The sequence below is a fragment of the Rhinoraja longicauda genome, chromosome 13 (assembly GCF_053455715.1).
Source record: "Rhinoraja longicauda isolate Sanriku21f chromosome 13, sRhiLon1.1, whole genome shotgun sequence".
In the NCBI taxonomy this organism is placed as follows: Eukaryota; Metazoa; Chordata; class Chondrichthyes; order Rajiformes; family Arhynchobatidae; genus Rhinoraja; species Rhinoraja longicauda.
The window spans coordinates 14,744,474-14,765,940 of record NC_135965.1 but is presented as its reverse complement, the minus strand read 5'-3'; the positions used below and the strand labels follow the sequence as shown (position 1 = coordinate 14,765,940).

General features: G+C 42.5%; 1 protein-coding gene across 1 annotated transcript in view; it reads left to right on the top strand.

Moving 5' to 3' along the window:
• Positions 1–21,467, top strand: part of LOC144599474 (sodium/hydrogen exchanger 9-like) — a 411,061-nt gene that overhangs the window by 155,413 nt on the left and 234,181 nt on the right. The window contains exon 8 of the mRNA XM_078410426.1: positions 5,307–5,412. Within this exon, the coding sequence (XP_078266552.1) occupies positions 5,307–5,412 (106 nt within the window). The remainder of the gene's footprint in view (positions 1–5,306; positions 5,413–21,467) is intronic.

Genomic DNA, 21,467 nt, shown 5'->3' with positions numbered 1-21,467 from the left:
ATTAATTTCCTTGAATTAATAAGGGAGTGCTCTCCAAGCTACAGTGCTAAGGCCTATTAACCCCAATGCCAATCAGATGATGCTCCATTCATTATCCTTGGCTTCTCCATTTTACCATCGTGTGAGTGGATCAAAAGGAGTTAGTCTTTTTGTTGAGGCGAAGAAGAGGATGCTGGAATGCTTAAACAGTGTCATTCCAGTAAAACTGGATCACGAATGCACTAATGATTTTTTTAAATATAACCTTACAGCACTTGTCTTGAGCCATTACAGATTTGCCTACAATCATTCTTGAATTTTACTTCACGATCTACAGATTTTAATTTGGGGGCCCTGCAAATAGACCAGTGCTGGGCTTTAGCGTGCCATTCTGCAGAACACTGCATTTATCTATACAATTCTATTGCAATATTTTGTCTACCAACTCAAGATTCACATTCTTTGATGGCCTATGGTTTGCAGCAAGGGGAAAATGGATGGATGACACGGAAGAAAGCTGTCCACATAAATCTACCAATATCTGTGGTGTGGCGTTCCCCTTTACCAAGTTATCGGCTCCAAGAAATTTCTGGTGCCCTGTAAAATGGACATTGATAATTAGGTTTAGCAGTCAATCACAATCACAAAGAAAAGTTGTTCAAACTTCAAATAGAGAAGTAAGAAGTAAGATGTTTTAGATATTACAGAGAATTAAAAAGTTAATATAGAAGCTGAAATATAATAGCAAACTGTTTAAAAAATATAATAGTTGTTATTTTTAAAAGTGCTAAATTTTTAATTATCTTAGGGAATGACAAAAATCATACACGCAAATTAATTGATTTAGGGCCTGTGAGGCTGTAAAGCAGTCATTCCAGACCCATTTATACCTTAAGCTATAAAGTGTAACATTTGTAATGTGTTTTACACCGACTTAAGTACATGAATACATGAATTTCACATCAGGTCACTCACTTCTGGAGATTATACGGGAGAAGGTAGCAAAACAGAACAGTCCTCTGAAGGATTGGGCAATTGTTCACCGCTATGATGGATTTTAACGCATGTCCTTATACCAGAAATTGCTGCCCATTTCACTTTGCAATAAAGGCAAAAATCGACTGTTGCATCGTCTTCATAATTCCAAATTCAGGCCATTCTGTCGACAAAGAACTAGTGACCAGTTCTCCCACCTCTTTCATTCCAGCTATTAATGTAGATTGGGAAGACCAATACCCTTAACACTATGGCCTGCGGGATTCAATCAGAATGTTCATCATACAAATGGGTTTTTTAAATCCCCAAAATATGTATCAAACAATGGTGCAGAAATTCAACCTTTGCACAAAGCACAGTGTCTGCATTGAAGTTTCCTCTGAAAGTCAATTACAATGACTTCAATCGAACCACAATTCACAAAGGGGATGGGCTGGGATGTTTTCCATTTAGTACATTTTAGGAAGAGTGTATACCTTGAAAGTTCTTTACAGTTTGAATTTTGCTTTTAAAGAATGGGTTCCTTTATACTGTTTTAAACAGTGCATGTACTATTTTTTTGTCTGTTAAAGCTCAGAGAAATGGTCACATGGAGAAGATTAACTGTTTGAGAAATAGTTGGACAAAAAGATAAAGATGCTGTGAGAAAAGAAGAATACTTTTTCTGAAATAATAATGTGTATGTAGTTGTTATGAAAAAGTAAAATACCTGGAAATCAAAAGCAAAGTCTGTGTTGGAAAGACATTCCATGTGGAAGAGAGTGATAAGTGGGGGAGAAACACTTTATACAGATGTTCTAATGATATTGTTATCTTGCAAAAACAAGAAAATGATATTTAAGAGTTCTGGATGCAGTCAGCAAATGATACTCTGTTCTGCAGCAACTTGAGAAGTTTCTACAGAACTATATGGAACTACAAATAGCTATGATTACCTGATACCATCAGATGAAATTCAGAGCTTCACGTCATAATGTGGGATGGTTTCAAGGGGATAAATCCTGGAGAAGAGACATTGCAGTCATGTGGACAGAGTGGAGGAATGAAGGATCCTTTCCTCAGAGCAGACGGTGAAGGAAAGGTTTAACAGCATGTTTATAAAATAATTAAGCATTTAGATGCAGTAAATGAGGTAAATGCACAGAGCCAGTGCAGGGGAATCAAGAACCAGAGGATATTGGTTTAAGGTGAGAGAGGAAAGACTTCATAGGAATCTGAGGGGCACAGAGGGTGATTGGTACATGGAATGAGCCGCTAGATGAGGTAGTTGAGGCAGGTACTATCACAACATTTAAAAGACAATTGGACGTGTACATGGATAGGAAATGTTTAGAAGGATATGGCAAACGCAGGCAAGTGGGACTAGTGCAGATGGGGAATCTTGGCCGGCATGGCTAAATTGGGCTGATGGGCCTGTTTCCACGCTTTATGACTAACTAAAGAGAAACTGGTTCTATTGGCTGTAAGAATACTAAGCAGAGGGCATAGATTTAAAGCTGTGCGCAGCAGTATCAGGCACGGAATCAGGAGAATTATTTGTAGTGAGTTAGGATTTAGAATGTCCTGCCTTGTACAAAGGTGGACATGGCTCCAGTTGGAGGCATTAAAACAGAAAGGGATTGTAAACTCAAAAGAAAAGAATATGGGGGAAAACTCATGGAATTAAATGGATTAAATATTTCATTGAGAGCTTGTGCAACATCAGTAGCCATCTGCAATTAATGATTCCCAAAGCAAATGTAGTATAAGAAAATAGCTGCAGATGCTGGTACAAATCGATTCACAAAATGCTGGAATAACTCAGCAGGTCAGGCAACATCTCGGGAGAGAAGGAATCCTGACTACGGGTGCTGCACTGTAAGGAGTTTGTACGTTCTCCCCGTGACCTGCGTGGGTTTTCTCCGAGATCTTCAGTTTCCTCCCACACTCCAAAGACGTACAGGTATGTAGGTTAATTGGCTGGGTAAATGTAAAAATTGTCCCTAGTGGGTGTAGGATAAGTGTTAATGTGCGGGGCTCGCTGGGCGGCACGGACTTGGTGGGCCGAAAAGGCCTGTTTCCGGCTGTATATATATGATGATGATGATGAATGGGTGATGTTTCGGGTCGAGACCCTTCTTCCGGTCGTAGAGTAGGAGGGCAGGAGAAATCACAGAGGGGGAGCAGCGAGAGAGCATGTTGCTAAACTCTCGTCGAAGAGAGGAGGAGAACTTCTTCAAAGTGGACATACCTTGAGGAGAAATCGCAGTGGAGCAACAAGTAGTATAAGAAAATAACTGCAGATGCTGGTACAAATCGAAGGTATTTATTCACAAAATGTTGGAGTAACTCAGCAGGCCAGGCAGCATCTCGGGAGAGAATGAATGGGTGACGTTTCGGGTCGAGACCCTTCTTCCCAAAGCAAATGTGATTTTTTTCAGAGTTGAGATAAGCTATGGACTTCCAAAGTTGCTTTCTGGGGTGCACAGACACAGATTTATTGATGCAGACACAGTAGTATAAATAGAAACAGAGCCATTGAGAGTAGCAAGGCTAAACACTGTATCTGGACTGTCTGGACTGCAGTGAGGATGATACAAATGCTGTGGTCATTGCCCTGGTGAAGAGGCATGTTAGTTTCTGTTCCCGATTACCACCTAAGATAGACACAAAATACTGGAGTAACTCAACGGGATATGCAGCATTTTTGCAGAGAAGGAATAGGCGACGTTTTGGGTCGAGACCCTTCTTCAGACTGATGTCAGGGGAGAGGGAGGTACATAGATAAGGAAGTGTAAGGTGTGAAAACAGGACAAAGGGAATGGAGGTTAAGGAAAATGTAGGATAGATCAGTGTTGGGAGAAGGTAACAAAGCAAACAGAGATAAAAATGTAGTCGGAGACAGTAAGACTGGTCGAAGAACAGGGAAGGGGGAGGGATGGAGAGAGAGAAGAAAGTAAGGGTTACTTGGAAGTTAGAGAAGTCAAAAATTATTTGACCTGATTACCACCCAGTCTTTATATATTCTGGTCAATGCTTTTTGCTTTAATTAATGTGTTGTTGACACTCAGATGTTTCTCCATTTTATTACACTTTTTTTTCCCTCCACTCCTCTCCTATGATCAAAATTTGGCACCAAATCATAATTTTGAAAAAATTAAATCCATAGATGCTGAAAATCCAAAACAAAGCATGAAAAGGGACAATCTCACCTTTTGAAGCAGGGTTTATTATTGTAAATAATAGTCTGAGGCAAAGAGTGGTAGAAACACACAGCTGGTAGTGCCATCCTCCCAAGGAGGAGGGAGGGAATGTCTGACAGTGCTGATGCTCCTGCATCCAGCTGAATGGGCAGTGATGGCACCAAGCTTAGTCTATGTTGCAGTGCCTTCACTCATTGAGTCAGTCCTCACCTTCTCCATCATGGTCTGGTTTGGCTAAGCCACAAAGCCCGACATCAGGAGGCTGCAACGGATCGTTCGCTCAGCTGAGAAGGTTGTTGGCAGCAACCTTCCCCCATTGACGAACTGTGCACTGGAAGGGCCAGGAAGCGAGCGGGCAAGATCATCTCTGACTTTGGCCACAAAATCTTTGAAGCACTTCCCTCTGGAAGGCAACTCCGGACTGTCAAAGCAGTCAGAGCCAGACATAAAAACAGCTTTTTTCCAAGTGTAGTAGTTCTACTCAATAACCAAAGTCTGTAGTCTCTTTTTTGCTCTGGTTTATTTTCACCCACATGTTTCGACCGTAATGTTATATCCTTATTGTTTTGATGTGTTTATGCTTTATTCTTAATTGTTAACTATATATTTGTGTTGTCATTTGTGAGCGGAGCACCAAGGCACATTCCTTGTATATGCACATACTTGGCCAATAAACATAAACGTATTCAACTTATAAACTTATTCTTGGATAACCTACTGAATATGTGCTCATGGCTTGAAGTGCCTAATTCCTCTTGTGTGAGATATTGTGTAAGAATGAACTGCAGATGCTGGTTTATGCCGAAGATAGACATAAAGTGCTGGAATAACTCAACGGGTCAGGCGGCATCTTTAGAGAAAAAGGATGGGTGACATTTCGGGTCAGAACCCTTCTGAGGGTTCCGAGGAAGGATTCCGACCCGAAATGTCACCCAATCATTTGTCTCCAGAGATGCTGCCTGATCCGCTGAATTACTCCAGCACTTTGTGTCTATCTTCGGTGAGATATTAGTCATTGCTATTCATGGAAAATACACCAGTTAAAGGAGACAATGTCTTGAAAAGGGAGGGAATGGGAAACATTAGGTGAAAAAGAAATTGTGGCCATTTTTCATTGTCATTCTTTTCCTTAACTCATGCTGTGATTACTTAACCAAATTCACAAAACTCTGTGAGTTCCCAATGCTGGAGACTGGGATTTTCTTCTTGCTGTCCTGGAGTGCATTTCTCTCTGCTGAAGCAAGTGGCCTGACAGGTGAGTGAGAACCTACATGCGTAGCCAACCTGATGGGGCACCATGAAAAAAATATCAATGGACCACGTGTAAATGGGAAACTGTACTATGCTGAAGAAAGCTTGAGTGTAAGTCGTAGATGCAAGGAACTGCAGATACTAGTTTACAGAAAAAAGAAAGTTCTTGAGTAACTCAACAGGTCAGGCAGCATTTCTGGATAATTTGGCCCAAAACGTCACCTATCCATTTTCTCCATTGATGCTGCCTGCCGCACTGAGTTATTCCAGCATTTTATGTTTTTGTATATAGGATCTTCGCCCTGTATCTCGCCCCCAATACAGCTCCAAATTATTGTATATTGTATGGTTGATTCCTTAATATTGGACAGTATGTTGTGATCCATAAAGTGCTAAATTATTCCGCTGTTGAACTCGCGTTGTGTTCTGGTTTCTCCCTTTTTCCTCCACCTACATTCCTTCCGGAGCTACAAAATTCACAACTTTTCTATCTCTGAGCTCCACAATTTGTAACTCTTTATCCTTCTGGGGCTTACACCTGTTTTTCCATCTCTGGCCTTTGTCCAACAAACTGCCTATCACCACCCCCCCCCACCCCCCCCCCCCCCCCCCCCCCCCCCCGCTCGCCTGTGCACGCCTATTATGAGCCATGCTTTGTCCTGCCCCACCTTTCTTCAACTTGTATTTCCTGCCTCCACCTCCCCCCCCCCTGCAATCAGTCTGAAGAAGGGTCGCGACCCAAAAGGTCACCTATCCATGCTCTCCAGAGAAGCTGCCTGACCCGTTCAGTTACTGCAGCATTTTGTGTCTTTATTTGCATTAAACCAGCATCTGTATTTCCTTGTTATCATATTGAAATTGTTTTCCTGTGGCATTGAATTAAGTACATCCTTCCCCACTGTTGCCCATCCAAGCCTCCTTCATCCTGACCAATTGAAGGGCTCAGTAAGTTCCTGAACATAACTATAATTCACATTGGTGGCATTGTTTTAATGAGAATTGATTTTTGTTTGATGTGGGACAACTTATCCATTAAAATGTTATTATTCAGCAGAGGCATTTAATGAAGAAGACATTAATTTTAAGCTTCCCATTTCCAAAGAGTACTTCATACGTGCAGTAATTATGGTGCATGACCTTTCTTCTCTGCATACCAATGTCTCTCTGGGCCCAAGTACTGTCAACAGTGCCCAAAGAGAGTCTAACGCATATCTAATTTAATGCCCAGTCTCCAAACTGTGCAGGTTTCCAGATAACCTCACCCACAATCAATTTTGAATAATTAATCTTGGGAATCAAAGTGATGGTTTTGTGCATGGAATCTCATTATTTCAAAAGATGTGCATGAAATAAATTAGAAATGATCATGTGAACATTAGAAAGAGGGGGATGCATCCTTAATTCTTGCAGTTGGCATCAGAAATAGTAACCTTATGATGATATAATCAGCAACTTCACAGTTTAATGGTGCCTGCTGGAGCAAGGATGAAGGTGACTCTCGGTATAAATATGTATAATGGAAGCCCATCTGCCGTGGTGTTGTTCACAGAGAATTTGGTCTCCAAATTTGAGGAAGGATATTCTTGCTATTGGGGGCGTGCAGCGTAGGTTCACTAGGTTAATTCCCGGAATGGCGGGACTGTCGTATGTTGAAAGACTGGAGCGGATAGCCTTGTATACACTGGAATTTAGAAGGATGAGAGGGGATCTTATCGAAACATATAGAATTATTAAGGGGTTGGACACGTTAGAGGCAGGAAACATGTTCCCAATGTTGGGGGAGTCCAGAACCAGGGGCCACAGTTTAAGAATAAGGGGTAGGCCATTTAGAACGGAGATGAGGAAAAACCTTTTCAGTCAGAGAGTTGTAAATCTGTGGAATTCTCTGCCTCAGAAGGCAGTGGAGGCCAATTCTCTGAATGCATTCAAGAGAGAGCTAGATAGAGCTCTTACGGATAGCGGAGTCAGGGGGTATGGGGAGAAGGCAGGAACGGGGTACTGATTGAGAATGATCAGCCATGGATCACATTGAATGGTGGTGCTGGCTCAAAGGGCCGAATGGCCTACTCCTGCACCTATTGTCTATTGTCTAATTTCTAAAATATAATTGAATGCATAAATATGAAATCTGTGACCCTGACCCATCTTGGTTCTCCTGTTCTGTAATGCATTCCTTATAAATTGAATTCCTGGTTTTGTAAGGCAAGCGTTCTGTATATCAGCTTTTTTGATAAATCAGATTCCAGGCACCCAATCACAATTATAATGCCTCTTGCTATTTAGTTTCTCATCAATCAGGTTGCAAGGTTCTGCATACTCAGACCTCTGTATGTTGATTTACTTATCGTTTGTAGTCACCGTCTCTCTGCGTTGTCCTGCTGATAAATCAAGCTTCAAGGAACTGTACACCTCTCTGCCATCATAAAAGCCCCATATAAAGTGCACATTAGAATTCAGAATTTTTAACAGGGTAAAAATGGCATTCTGTTTTGTTGACCGGCTCTGACTCGGTACCTTGTAAGATTGTGACTGATGACATTGCTCAGATAAGTGAAAATAACCCAACCAAACCCAAGAGACTGCAATTATTTAACCAATCAGAAATAATTCAGTTATAGATATTAAAAAATAATCTTCACTAGTTGATCTCGTGGCAGCATTTTCCCTCCGTTTTTACCGTGGAAAAAGACGTGAAGACTGGGGAACATGGGACAGTTAATGGCGGTCTTGAGGACAGTCCATATTACAGTTGAGGATGTGATGGATATCCTAAGTCATCTGAAGGTAGCTAAATCTTCCAGGACTGATCAGATATATGTGGGGGCACTTGGAATCAATCAAAGAAGAAATTGCAGGAGCCCCGGCTGAAGTAGATGAATCATCATTACACACTGGTGAGGTGCTGGAAGACTGGAGTGTGGCTAATGTTGTGCATCTATTTATGAAGGAAAAGTCTGCGAACTATAGACCAGTGAGCGTAACATCTGTAGTCGGCAAGTTACTGGAGAGGATTCTGAGGGATAAGATATATATTTGGATGGACAGGGGCTGATTAGGGATACACAAAGGTTGACAAGGCAAAGCTGTCGATGTTGTCTTTTTGGACTTCAGCAAGGCATTGATACGGTTCTGCATGGTAGGTTGTTCTGGAAGGTTAGATCGCATGGGATCCAGAGAGGTCTAGCTGACTGGATAGAGAATTGGCTTCATGGAAGAAAGCACAGGGTGATGGAAGGTTGTTCTTTGGACTAGAGGCCCGTGACTAGTGGGGCGCCTCAGAGGTCGGTGCTGGGCTCATTGTTTTTTCTAGGAATGATTAGTAAGTTTGCAGATGAAATTAAAGCAAGTGGTATCGTAGATAGCGAAGATGGTTATCAAAAATTGCAGCAAGTTCTTGATCAGCTGGGCAGTGAGCTGAGGATTGGTTATCGGAGTTTAATGCAGATTAAGGCGCTGGATTTTGGGAAGTCAAACCAGGGAAGAACCTTCACAGTAAATGGCAATGTCCTGGGCTGTGTCGTAACGCAGAGGAATCTAGGAGTGCAGGTACATAGTTACCTGAAAGTGGCGTCACAGATAGATGGGGTGGTCAAGAAGTTTTTGGTACATTGGCCTTCATTAGTCCGGCTGTTGAGTGTAAAAGTTGGGATGTTACAGTATGTTAGTTGTACAGGATGTTGATGAGTCTGCATTTGGAGTATTGTGTTCAGTTCTGCTCACTCTGCTACAGGAAGAATGTTGTTAAGCTTGAGAGAGAGTGCAGAGAAGATTTGTAAGGGTGTTGTCAGAACTTGAGGGTCTGAGCTATATGGGCAGCCAAGGACTTTATTCCTTGGAGTGCAGGAGGCTGAGCGGTGATCTTATAGAGATGGATAAAATCATGGGAGCAATAGATGAAGTGAATACACCGTGACTTTTATTCAAAGGGGAATTGAGAAACCTATGTTTAAGGCGAGAGGGGAAAGATTTAATAGGGACCAGAGGGGCAACTTATTCACACATGCTGTGATATCTATATCGAACAAGCTGCCAGATGCTGCCAGGACTAGGATAGGTGGGCATCTTGGTTGGGATGGGCACTTTGGGCAGAGGGCATGTTTCCATGCTGTTGGATTCTATGACTACTTGGAAACCAGGTGAAGCAGGGTTGGAAATAGAGACTTGCATTGATCAAGACATGAAAATATAATTCAATCGTCATTTCAAAGAAAGACTATGTAGAGGTTTTCACAACCTCCAAATCTGAGGATCCCAACCTCTGCAACCTCAGAAAATCCCAGAGCATTTTGCAGTCCATTATGTGCATTTGAAACGTAGACTCTGTTTTAACTTAAAAATGCTGGCAGCCAATTTACACATCTCCAGCTACCACTGATAGGGAAGGGCTGATAATATAAACAATAGACAATAGGTGCAGGAGTAGGCCATTCGGCCCTTCGAGCCAGCACCACCATTCAATGTGATCATGGCTGATCATTCTCAATCAGTACCCCGTTCCTGCCTTCTCCCCATACCCCCTGACTCCGCTATCCTTAAGAGCTCTATCTAGCTCTCTCTTGAATGCATTGAGTGAATTGGCCTCCACTGCCTTCTGAGGCAGAGAATTCCACAGATTTACAACTCTGACTGAAAATGTTTTTCCTCATCTCCGTTCTAAATGGCCTACCCCTTATTCTTAAACTGTGGCCCCTGGTTCTGGACTCCCCCAACATTGGGAACATGTTTCCTGCCTTTAACGTGTCCAACCCCTTAATAATCTTATATGTTTCAATAAGATCCCCTCTCATCCTTCTAAATTCCAGTGTATACAAGCCTAGTCGCTCCAGTCTTTCAACATATGACAGTCCCGCCATTCCGGGAATTAACCTAGTAAACCTACGCTGCACGCCTTCAATAGCAAGAATATCCTTCCTCAAATTTGGAGACCAAAACTGCACACAGTACTCCAGGTGCGGTCTCACTAGGGCCCTGTACAACTGCAGAAGGACCTCTTTGCTCCGATACTCAACTCCTCTTGTTATGAAGGCCAACATTCCATTGGCTTTCTTCACTGCAATATGTTTTAGAGATGTCGGTTGGGAGGGAAATATTGAACAGAAACAGAATTATATCCTTGGCAATTTAGTGCCAAGAGAGCAAACATTATCTGTTTGAAGCCTCACTCTGTGGATGACATTTCAGAGGGAGCAACGCTCCCTCAGTAACACAATAGAGTTGCGGTAATAGAATCATAGAGAGATACAGCACAGAAACAAGTCCTTTGGCCCACCGAGTTGAAACTGGCCACAATGCACTATTTACACCAATCCCACATTAACCCCATTATTTTATTCTCCCCACATTCTTATTCATTCTCCCCAGATTCTACCACTTTCCTACACACTAGGGATAATTTATTGTGACCAATTAATGTGGGAGAAAATCCACAAAGAAGACTCCTGAACTCTGAATTTAATCAGTCTCGGGCGCTGTGAGATAATGGCTCTACGAGCTGTGCCATTTTGACACCCTCTATTGATATATATATATATATATAATGGCTCTACGAGCTGTGCCATTTTGACGCCCTCTCTTTCTCTCTCTATATATATATATATAGAGAGAGAGGGTGTCAAAATGGCACAGCTCGTAGAGCCATTATCTATATATATAGATTTGAACCCATATCTTGTTACCATTTCTAGAATTGATCCTTCAAACCAAGCTTTTGAAAGCCATAAATAATGTTTAATTTGTCTTTAGTTTAAAATTTATTTTTGTTTTGCATGAAAACTTATAGATAAGTGGCCACATTTCAGAAAAGTCTGAGTTGGTTACCTGCTGAACAGCTCTCATTAGAATGCATATTCCATTGGAATTAATAATGATGATTGACACACAAATGTGCAGAAAATATGTAAAAAGAAAGATTTTAAGATGATATACGCATTGAGACATAAGATTTTTAAGTAAAGACAGTGGGCAACTGTGAAGCTTATTATTTTTTAAAGTTGATATTTGTCTTCATCCAGTTCAGCTGATGGCATTAGAAGGGAACTTGAGGATATTGTGCTTAAATTGTAGTCAAATAGCCCAACAGATAAGAAGCAGTGGAAATTTTACTATCGGTACAATAGTTGTGAATCACTATGTTACGTAGGCAGGCTGATCCAGTAGACACTTTACGCTGAAACTGGACAGCATGGTGTCGAGGAAATGGTAAGGTTGTGTCATTGGCAAACTCTGGTGGTTAACAGTGAAAGGTTTGGGAATGAGGCTGTTGCTGGAGTGAGTTTACTTACCAATGGATAAATATAAGCATATATCCAAAGGGATATGCAATAAAGGAGATTTGTTAAAGGGTCACTTGGTCAGCAGTATAAAAGATGCAAAAAAATTGAGAAAGTAAAGGAGACCTAATGGATAAAAAATAATATTCAACATGGATGTCCTATGTATTCTGGAGAGATTCAATAGTGTAGCCTGAAATCAGTACGAAGAGATTGAACAAGTGCGGTGAGCATGGATCTGTATGGTGAAAGCCCATTCAAGAAGAGGCAAATTCTTGTTTGAATGGAAGTTTTAGTCAAGTACAGAGGGGTACTGGATGGATTTGTTACACGGAAATCAGTGGTGACTGGTTTGAAAAGAAGCGAGAACTGACATTGTACTTGGTCTTCTCTCAGAAAAAAGCAAAGACTATTTACAGTGTTCGTAGCCATGGAGACAAGACCTCAGCTGTGTGCTGAGTAGCAATTATCAGCCAAAGGAGCAGGATATTGGTTGCATGGACAAGATGCCTTCTCTGAGATTTGAGTGAAACTACAAAGAGATGAGAGTTCAGCATAAGCAACAGAAAATGGAAGAGGTCTTGACCGCTGGCCAAGAGGGAGAGAGAACCTGCATAATGCAAAATCTGAATCTTGGTTGCAAGGCGTCCATGGACTGCATGTTGGAGATGATTGTCTCACCTTGTCTCTGCCAGTCCACTGGAGAGATCCTTATCGTAGGTCATTTTAAGATTTGGTTACTTTCATTCTTCAATAAACTTCAGTTCACCCAAATCTCTAAAGCATGGTGGCGCAGCGGTCGAGTTGCTGCCTGACAGCACCAGAAACCCGAGTTCAATCCTGACTACGGGTGCTTGTCTGTGCGGAGTTTGTACGTTCTCCCCATGACCTGTGTGGATTTTCTCCGAGATCTTCGGTTTCCTCCCTCATTCCAAAGACGTATAGATTTGTAGGTTAATTGGCTTGGTATAAATGTAAAATTGTCCCCAATGTGTGTAGGATAGTGTTTTAATGTGCAGGGATGGCTGGTCGGTGTGATACTCGCTGTATCTCTAAACTAAACCAAACTAAACTAAATCTTATTTTCCTGACTGCACCATATTCTGTTCACTCATTGTGACCATTGTGACTGTTTGCTGACCAATCTTCCCCCATTCCTCTCCCTCCCACATGTAAGTTTCCATTTATCTTTCAAATTCCTTATGCTTCTAACCTCTTCCAGCTACACTACCCTCAGTAACTCAGCCCTCATTCCTTTTCTCCTGCTATTGGTGCTGTCTCCACAGCTGCCTATGTCCTAGGGCTTGGAATTGCTTTTCCTCTTTTCAATCATCCTTTAACACCCTCATTACAGTTCCTTCATTTAAACCAAAGTGTACATTTTTTGTTCGATCATACGTGTGAGAAACTGTGGAACAATTTTATTCGCCAAAGGCAGCATATAAACTCAAGTTTGTTGTTGGATGCATATTAATGTGCTTTGTGCTCGGCTGGAACATGTTGCCAGTATGATAGATGGCGATTTGTTCCAATTCATTGCAACTGGCAGAGAGTAATTTCAGTAGAAACCAATCTGTGACTGCTGTCAAGCAGATGATTTTGTAAACTGAGTGCAAGCGCAGGGTGAGTTAATCTATTTCTCAGCTTGGAGCCTGACATACTGCCTGGATTACTGTGATCACCAAACCTTGCCTCTTTGAAAGCCGAGCTTACTAGTTACTCTTCCGAAGGCCAAGCTTGTGGAACACCTTCTTTTCATCTCTTCATTGAGACAAAGGAAATGCCTTTCCTCCCCCTACAATCGGTCTAAAGAAGAGACGCAACCCAAAACATTACCTTTCCATGATCTCCAAGCATGCTGCCTGACCCCCTGAGTTATTCCAGCACTTTGGCTTTTTTTTTGTAGACCAGCATCTGCAATTTTCTGTTTCTATATTCTGCTTTCATTTATAATCTGTCTTCTAATTCTCATTGGATTTGATCACTTTGATTCCGATTGTATTTCATTTTAATTAACGGCTGGCACACAAATTGTACGCAAGCTTGTGGTGTATGTTGAATGATAGCTTATGAAGTATTCACACTCCTTGTGGCAAATAAATGGTTACAACAGTAGGTCCCACTCAGACACTCAATGGCACCTAAACATGCCTGCTTGTGACAACAGCTCAGGTTAACCCATTCTGATTTAGAAACTTTTTATCACTTTATTAGTTTGATTACAAAATAGAATGTATTCTAGATTATGTGTCATTAGTTCAATCCAATGGTTGATTCCTTTGAATATTGTGAAACTACAAGCTATATAATCTGGGTGATGTGGCGTTGTCTGTACCATGCAGCAATTCTTGATGATTCCTGGCTCAATGTTTCATAAAGTAGACACAAAATGCTGGAGTAACTCAGCGGGTCAGGCAGCATCTCAGGCGAGAAGGAATGGGTGATGTTTCGGGTCGAGACCCTTCTTCAGACTGATGTCAGGGGAGGGGGTAGGACACAGATAGGATGTAGTCAGACACAGGAAGACTAGTAGGAGAAGTGGGAAGGGGGAGGGGATAGAGAGGGGAAACAGGGACTGCCTGATGTGGGAGAAGTCAATGTTCAAATCAAGTGTAAACTACCCAAGCGAAATATGAGGTGCTGTTTCTCTAATTTGCGCTGGGCCTCACTCTGGCAATGGAGGAGGCCCAGGATGGAAAGGTCAGATTGGGAATGGGAGGGGGAGTTGAAATGCTGAGCCACCGGGAGATCAGGTTGGTTGAGACGGACTGAGCGGAGGTGTTCAGCGAAACGATCGCGAGCCTGCGCTTGGTCTCGCCGACGTAGAGAAGTTGACATCTGGAACAGCGGAACATTGATGACTGAAGTAAACAGGCACTAGAATTAATTTTGACATCCCGTCATCAGAAACAATGCAGAGTCCACAGCTGAATTAAAAGGTATTTAGAACACAGAAGAGTACAGCACTGGAACAGGTCCTTCGGCCCACAATGTCCCTGCTGAACACAATGATAGTCCAACTAATCTGTTCTGCCTACATATGATCCATATCCCTCCATTCCCTGCATATCTGTGTGCCCAACCAAATGCTTCTTAAATGCCACCAACTAATCTGCCTCCACCCCGACCACTGGCAGTGTGTTCCAGGCAGCCACTATTCTCTGTGTAAAAAAAACCTTGTCCCGTACATCTCCTTTAAACTTTGTCCCTCTCACCTTAAAGTTATGCCTCTAGTCCTTAACATGCCTATTGTTCATTGGTTCTTTATTGTCACGTGTGTGCAACACAGTGAAATTCTTTTGCACAACCCACAAATGTAGTCTCCATAATTTGGTGGCGTTTACAAAGAGAAAGAAAAAGTCCAAAGTACAGTCCATATGTTGGAAGTACTGGAGAGCCCCCGATCCAGGTAAACCCAGGTAAACCCCAGGCTGCTGCAAGCCCACGACCCAACATCCCTCCCCTCAACAGACTGCCCGCCTCTGTGTCATGGGGCATGCCCCCAGCAGCTGACCTTGAAGGCGCTGGAGGCAATACCCCGGCCCCTCTCCTACCGCCCACTCCTCGTGTCCGTCACCACCAGCGGCTCCCTCCTCCTCGACTCAACGGTCGTCGGGGCTTCTAAGCTTCCCCCTGCAGGCAGCGGCCCGACGGGCCTTTCTTGATCGCGGCGGACCAGGTCTTGCCGCACATGGCCACGGGCAGCCACTGGGTCTTTGTTCTCAGCAGCCGCTGGGTCTGTCCTTGTACTCGGAAGCCCTCTTGGTGTGCTCTTGCACACCTCCACGGCCCTCGCCAGGAGCTTCCAACGATCTCAATGATTTTTAATGCATTTCAACGATTTCACCATGTAAGCAGCTACTGGAATAGAGTGGGATCATTACTGCCAACTAAATATGATTAGCTGCTCGTCTACATTTCATTAACAAAATCACATGAATCACACACATTAGAACTGCATGCCTCTGCGCATTTCTGAGTCAGAAGTAATCATCTGTAACAGGCATTTTACTTATGTTTTGGAAGAAATCTACTTCCATCCTCAGCTATATTTAATGAAAGAATTGCTTGAACAAGATGGAACTGCAGTGCAGCATCATTGTTGATTCTGTGAGCAAACAATATGGGTTTTTTTAAATCTAGAAAATTAAATGTTCATTCTAAATCAATGGAAATTAATTTCAAAAATCATATTTCTATTAAAATGTATCTTTGCTGTAATATGCTTGGTGTTAAGGTTTTGAAAACTGGAGTATTGGAAGATGAAATAGACAATTTGAAACCTGTCACTATTTTACAAGTGTTATTAAATCTTCATTATTATAGTAGCTACATTGAGAAGACAATTTTCTTTTATGTGAAACTCATTTCACCTTGATGAAGAATTTTACTCCTTGTTCAATAAAAATCTGGACCCTATCTCTTTACTGCTCAAGTTCTAACTATTTTCTTTCTATGTAAACTTCTCTGACAGAAAATACTTTGAAAACCTAAAAGAATAATGTGGAAATAACTCTAAAAACAAAGCTAGTTTTCTTCATGCTATCATTCTTCTGTAGAGTTATGATTGGACGAGGTCACTGCTTTATACAAAATAGCTATACATTGATGATATAAAATTGACTTAAACATGAAGAATTCAATGTCTCCTACCACCTCTCTCTTTCCTGTGCGTCCTGTTGCACCCCAATGCGTTCCCACGTCTCCCACTGTCCCTACCCAGCTAACCCCGCTCCTTTCCTCATCTCATACCCTGAAGAAACAAAGAGCTACAGATGCTGGTTTACAAAGAAAGACACAGAGTGCTGAAGAACCTCAGCGGGTCGGGCAGCATATGAGGAGAACATGTATCATTGACGTTTTGGTTTGGGACCCTTGTTCATACTGGCATTTCCTGTCAGGACCCTTGAGTCTGAAGAAGGGTCCAGACTTGAAATGTCACCGATCCATGTTCTCCTGAGATGCTGTGTGACTCGCTGAGTTACGCCAGCACTTTGTGTTTTCTCATCTCATACCCTTTTGACTCCTTTTCATCTTCAGCCTTTGTCACTTAGTCCATCCACTAAACCATGATCACAATCATAATCGTGATTTATTAGGCAAGTATGTTTTGCAACATATGAGGAATTTGATTTGCCATACAGTCATACCAAAAAAGCACCAAGACACACAACAACACAAAAAATTGACATGAACATCCATCACAGCGGCTCCTCCACTGTGATGGAAGGCAATAAAGTCATCTTCTTTCCTCCTTTTTCTCCCGTGGTCGGGGCAGTCGAACCATCCACAGTCAGGGTGATCGAAGCTACCGCAGCCACCAATCGAAGCTCCCACGTCGGGGCGATCGAAACTCCCACGATCGGGGCGGTCGAAGCTCCTGTGGCTTGGAGCTCCCAAAGTCAGTCCCTAACCAGGGACTGCGAGCTCCACAATGTTGTCCGCACGCTCCCGTGGTTGGAGCTCCAGAAGCCGATCCCGACAGGGACCGCAAACTCCACGATGTTAAATCCGCAGGCTCTCGCAGTTGAAGCTTCCAGCAAGAGGCCGTCCACGACGTTAGGCCGCAGTGCAGGCGGAGATACGACACGGAAAAAGTCGCATCTCAATCGAGGAAAGAGATAAAAAGGTTTCCCCCCACTACCCCCCACATAATACAAAACTAAAGGTACACTAAAACATACATTTAACAACAAACTAAAAACAACAAAGGGAAAAGATGAGACAGATCGATGGCAAGGCATCCACCGTTCGGCGCCTGGTGGTAATTTGCCAATTAATCACCCCTCACCTGTATCCAGTTTCTTCCTTCCTCAACCTCTCTTTTCCAGCTTTCTCCCCCCTACAACAATGCAAATGGGTGGTCTGAAGAATGATTCGGACCTGAAACGTCACCTATTCATGTCCCCCAGGAATGCTGCCAGACCTGCTGAGTTACTTCCGACACTTATTTTTGTGCAGTCCCTTGTATCTACATTGACTATCACATGTTTGGAGATTTATGCTTGATATTCGGTGAATCCACATCATAGACTTTCAGAGAGCCATTTCAGGGTGATGAATCATCTGTTCAGTGCATTGCCTAATGAGTGATGTTTACAGAGTTCACCCACAATTCAGAAATAATTGGTTTCTATCTGGGCTAGCAATAGTCTACTTTGGCCCAATGGGTTTTGGGTTCCCGATCCGAAACGTCATTTGTCCATTCCTTCCACAGATACGGCCTGACCCACTGAGTTCCTCCAGCATACTTGTTTTTGCTTATGATTCTACCATCTTGTGTCTCCATTGTCGGCTCCGCAGTTATCCCATCAAAGTAACAACCAAGTTATTAGCTCCAATGAATGTGTTGCAAGATAAGTTCCTTCAGCTTCAGTTTAACAATTTGATGAATTGCTGGAATATCAGTGGTTTACATTTATAGCATGTTTTGACCTTCTGGTCACCATGACAGGTTGTTGTGATCGTTGAAGCTCTTTTGATCCAAGTTTGTGTTTCAAAACAAAGGGACTAGGAACTGGTTTACCAAAAGAAACACAAAGTGCTGTAGCAACTGAGAGGGTAAGGCAGCATCTCTGGAGTGGCATGGATCGGCGATGTTTCAGGCCAGCATCCTTCTCCGTATTAAATGCTTAATCATGTAGCTATAATATTATGGATGACTAAATTTCAATAAAAAGTCGCTTATTGACATGCACAGGTATGGTAAGGCAGAGGTACAATGAAAGTCTTGCTGGCACACACATAGACTCAGACCAACATGCATAACAAACCTTACCTCAATTAAACACAAGATTTCAAAAATAAGCAAGACCGCAAAAAAACAAGACATCAGTGCATAAACACAATTAGAAAAATATTTTTTCATTTGATGCAAAAGTTCAATGCTCTCTACTATTGACCCATATTTCTTCATTCTAGTTTTGTGTATCTCTCCCACTCTGACCTTCAATTCCCATTCAATGTAAACTCATGGGGAAGGACCTTATCTCCAAACATCTGGAACTTCCACAACAATAATAATAGAAAATGCTCCATGGGTCAGGCTGCAAATGTGACCGCTGAGTTCAATAATTTCAGCTGGCCCACACTTGCTTTTCAGAATTGTCACTTTCTCTCCGCTTTCCTTTGACAATTTCAGATAATTAATCAATATTCACACCACCTCCTTCCCACTACCTTTCACCTTATGCCATCATCCCTTTTGTCATTTAAACGCCTTCTCCTTCCTTAAACCCTTTCTTTTGCTTCCTCCTCCCCTCCCCTTTCTATTTATTCACTGCTGACAAGAACAGGATTTATCGCCCAGCTGTAATTACCCCTGAACTGAATGGCAGACTAAATTAAGAGTACTTACAGACCAGACGATAATGATGATGGATTTACTTCCCTGAAGGGCAGTAAAGAAGTACGTAACCCACATTTGGAGTATTATATTCCGTTCTGGTCACCACATTGCAGGAAGGACATGGAAGCTTCAGAGAGGGTGCAGAAGATGTTCACCAGGGTAGAGAGTATAGGGTAGAGCTGATTAGAGAGTATTAACTTTCAGGAGAGGTTTCAGGAGAAGGGGCATCTAATAGTTTATACTGTAGATAGGTAGATGGTCAGAGTCTTTTCAAAGTGTAAGAAAGAGGATGAGGAGCAGGTGGACTAGAGTGATTCCTTGTGATAGGTCATAAGATCATAAGTGATAGGAGCATAATAAGGCCATTAGGCCCATTAAGTCTACTCTGCCATTCAATCGTGGCTGATCCATCTCTCCCTTAACCCTATTCCTCTGCCTTCTCCCCATAACCCCTGACACCTGTACTTATCAAGAATCAATCTATCTCAGGCTTAAAACTATCTATTGACGGCCTCCACAGCCTTCTAGGGCAAAGAATTCCACAGATTCACCACCCCACTTTATTTTCCTTGGCAGAGTCTCCAGAGGGCATAATAGTGAACTGATCTGCTGTCATCCATATTGTGTTTGTGCTGCGTTGAATGTCAGCATCATGAGCTGGCATTAGTTCCAATGCTAACAACCACAATAGGCTGCGTTGGATAGAACTGCAGATGCTGGTTTAAATCGAAGATAGACATAAAATGCATCTCTGGAGAGAAGGAGTGGGTGACGTTTCGGGTCGAGACCCTTCTTCAGACTCAATGGGTGACATTTCGGGTCGAGACCCTTTTTCAGACTTAATAATAAACCATAATAGGCTGTTGTAATGTGATCAGTGATATAATCACACAGCATGAAACAGGCCTTTCAGCCCACTGAACCCATGCTGACCATCAAGCACCCATTTTCATTAAACCTAGACTATTCCCATTTTGTTTCTCCCCACATTCCTCTTGGATTGCACCATCCATTCATCCACATACAGGGATAACAAAGTGTGAAGAATGCAGTGATCTAGAGAGCTTTTTCTTAAGGATTTTTGATTTGATAACTCACCATCACAGGAGGAGCAAAGAGATTTGTGGGGAAAAGCTTATTATCTTAGTTTTATGTAACACACTGTACTGTCACATGGTTCCAATAGAGACGTTGCAAAAAAAAAACCCTCAGAATGAGTAAATCATGCACTCCAGTGATTACACTCAGAATCAATAAACAGGAAATGAAATGCTTTAAATTTGGAAGAGTTGGACATACAGCATATTATGTTTGGCCCAGAGAGGATGTTAGTGTGCGTCTGGGTGTGGTAGTCAGGTCAATAAACCATAGTGAAATACAGAATGCTGTGTATTCACAGACCCTCAATTTTGGAAACTAGCCCAGTTTCTAACTTGAGTTACAGTAAACATGCCTGTGAGTGCTACATAACATAGGTATGTTTTGATACTGTAATAAATGCATCATGTAGGGGGTTATTAGCATTAAAAAGAGTAGATTTCCCAGATGCATATCTTTTTTTGGAAGAGCTCCAGGCAAAGTATTGGCTGAACAATACTAGATATACAGTACTATGGAAGCACAAGTTTCATCATCTTTGCTATTTAGGTATGGCTTCAATGATGAACAATTGCAACCAATCTACTTAATGCTTTCAGTGCTTGGCTATTACAGGAGCAACCTTATGAAGGTTAAATGTGGTCAGCCATAATGGATATGACATTACTGTGTACAGACAGAGCCCTGATCCACTTGAACAGAATCAGGAGACCAGATTATATAAGGCAGGGTGACACCATGTTATCTCTAGGTAGAGTGCTATTTGGTGCATGAAATCTAAATGGTGGCCAATTGCAGATATCGGGACATCTGCATGCCCATTAGAATTGCCCTTCATGTGGATAATTTGCACTAAATCCCTTGCACACCCATGTGTTCCTGGGTTGCCGCGTGGCAGAGCCCTTCCTTGGGTGCCGCCGCCGTGGAACCGGGAACCCGCCTGGAGGACCCGAAGGTTCGGTAGACCACGCAACTGGAAGGGAGACTCTGGAGACATCGGACGTGAGGAGCAAGGGCTGGTAGGAGGATGAACCATGGTTATGCCCCCAGCACTTTCAAGGTTCGCTGAAGGTTGGCTGAAAGATGGCCGGGCAAGGAGAGGGACATCAGTTGGCAGGCTGATCTGGTTGAAGGCGACAGAGCAAGGCCCTGCAGGAGCCTGGGGCTTGCCTTGATCGGGAACGGATACAGTACGAGCGCTTGGGCAGACCGGACTTTGGAAATGGCACCATAACCTGCATGTGTAAATATGTTTAAAAAAATACTGTGCAGTTGCACATGTGACAAATAAAGCGTTATTGCATAAAGATAGGAAGATAGGAACTCCATTAATTCCTAGTTCTC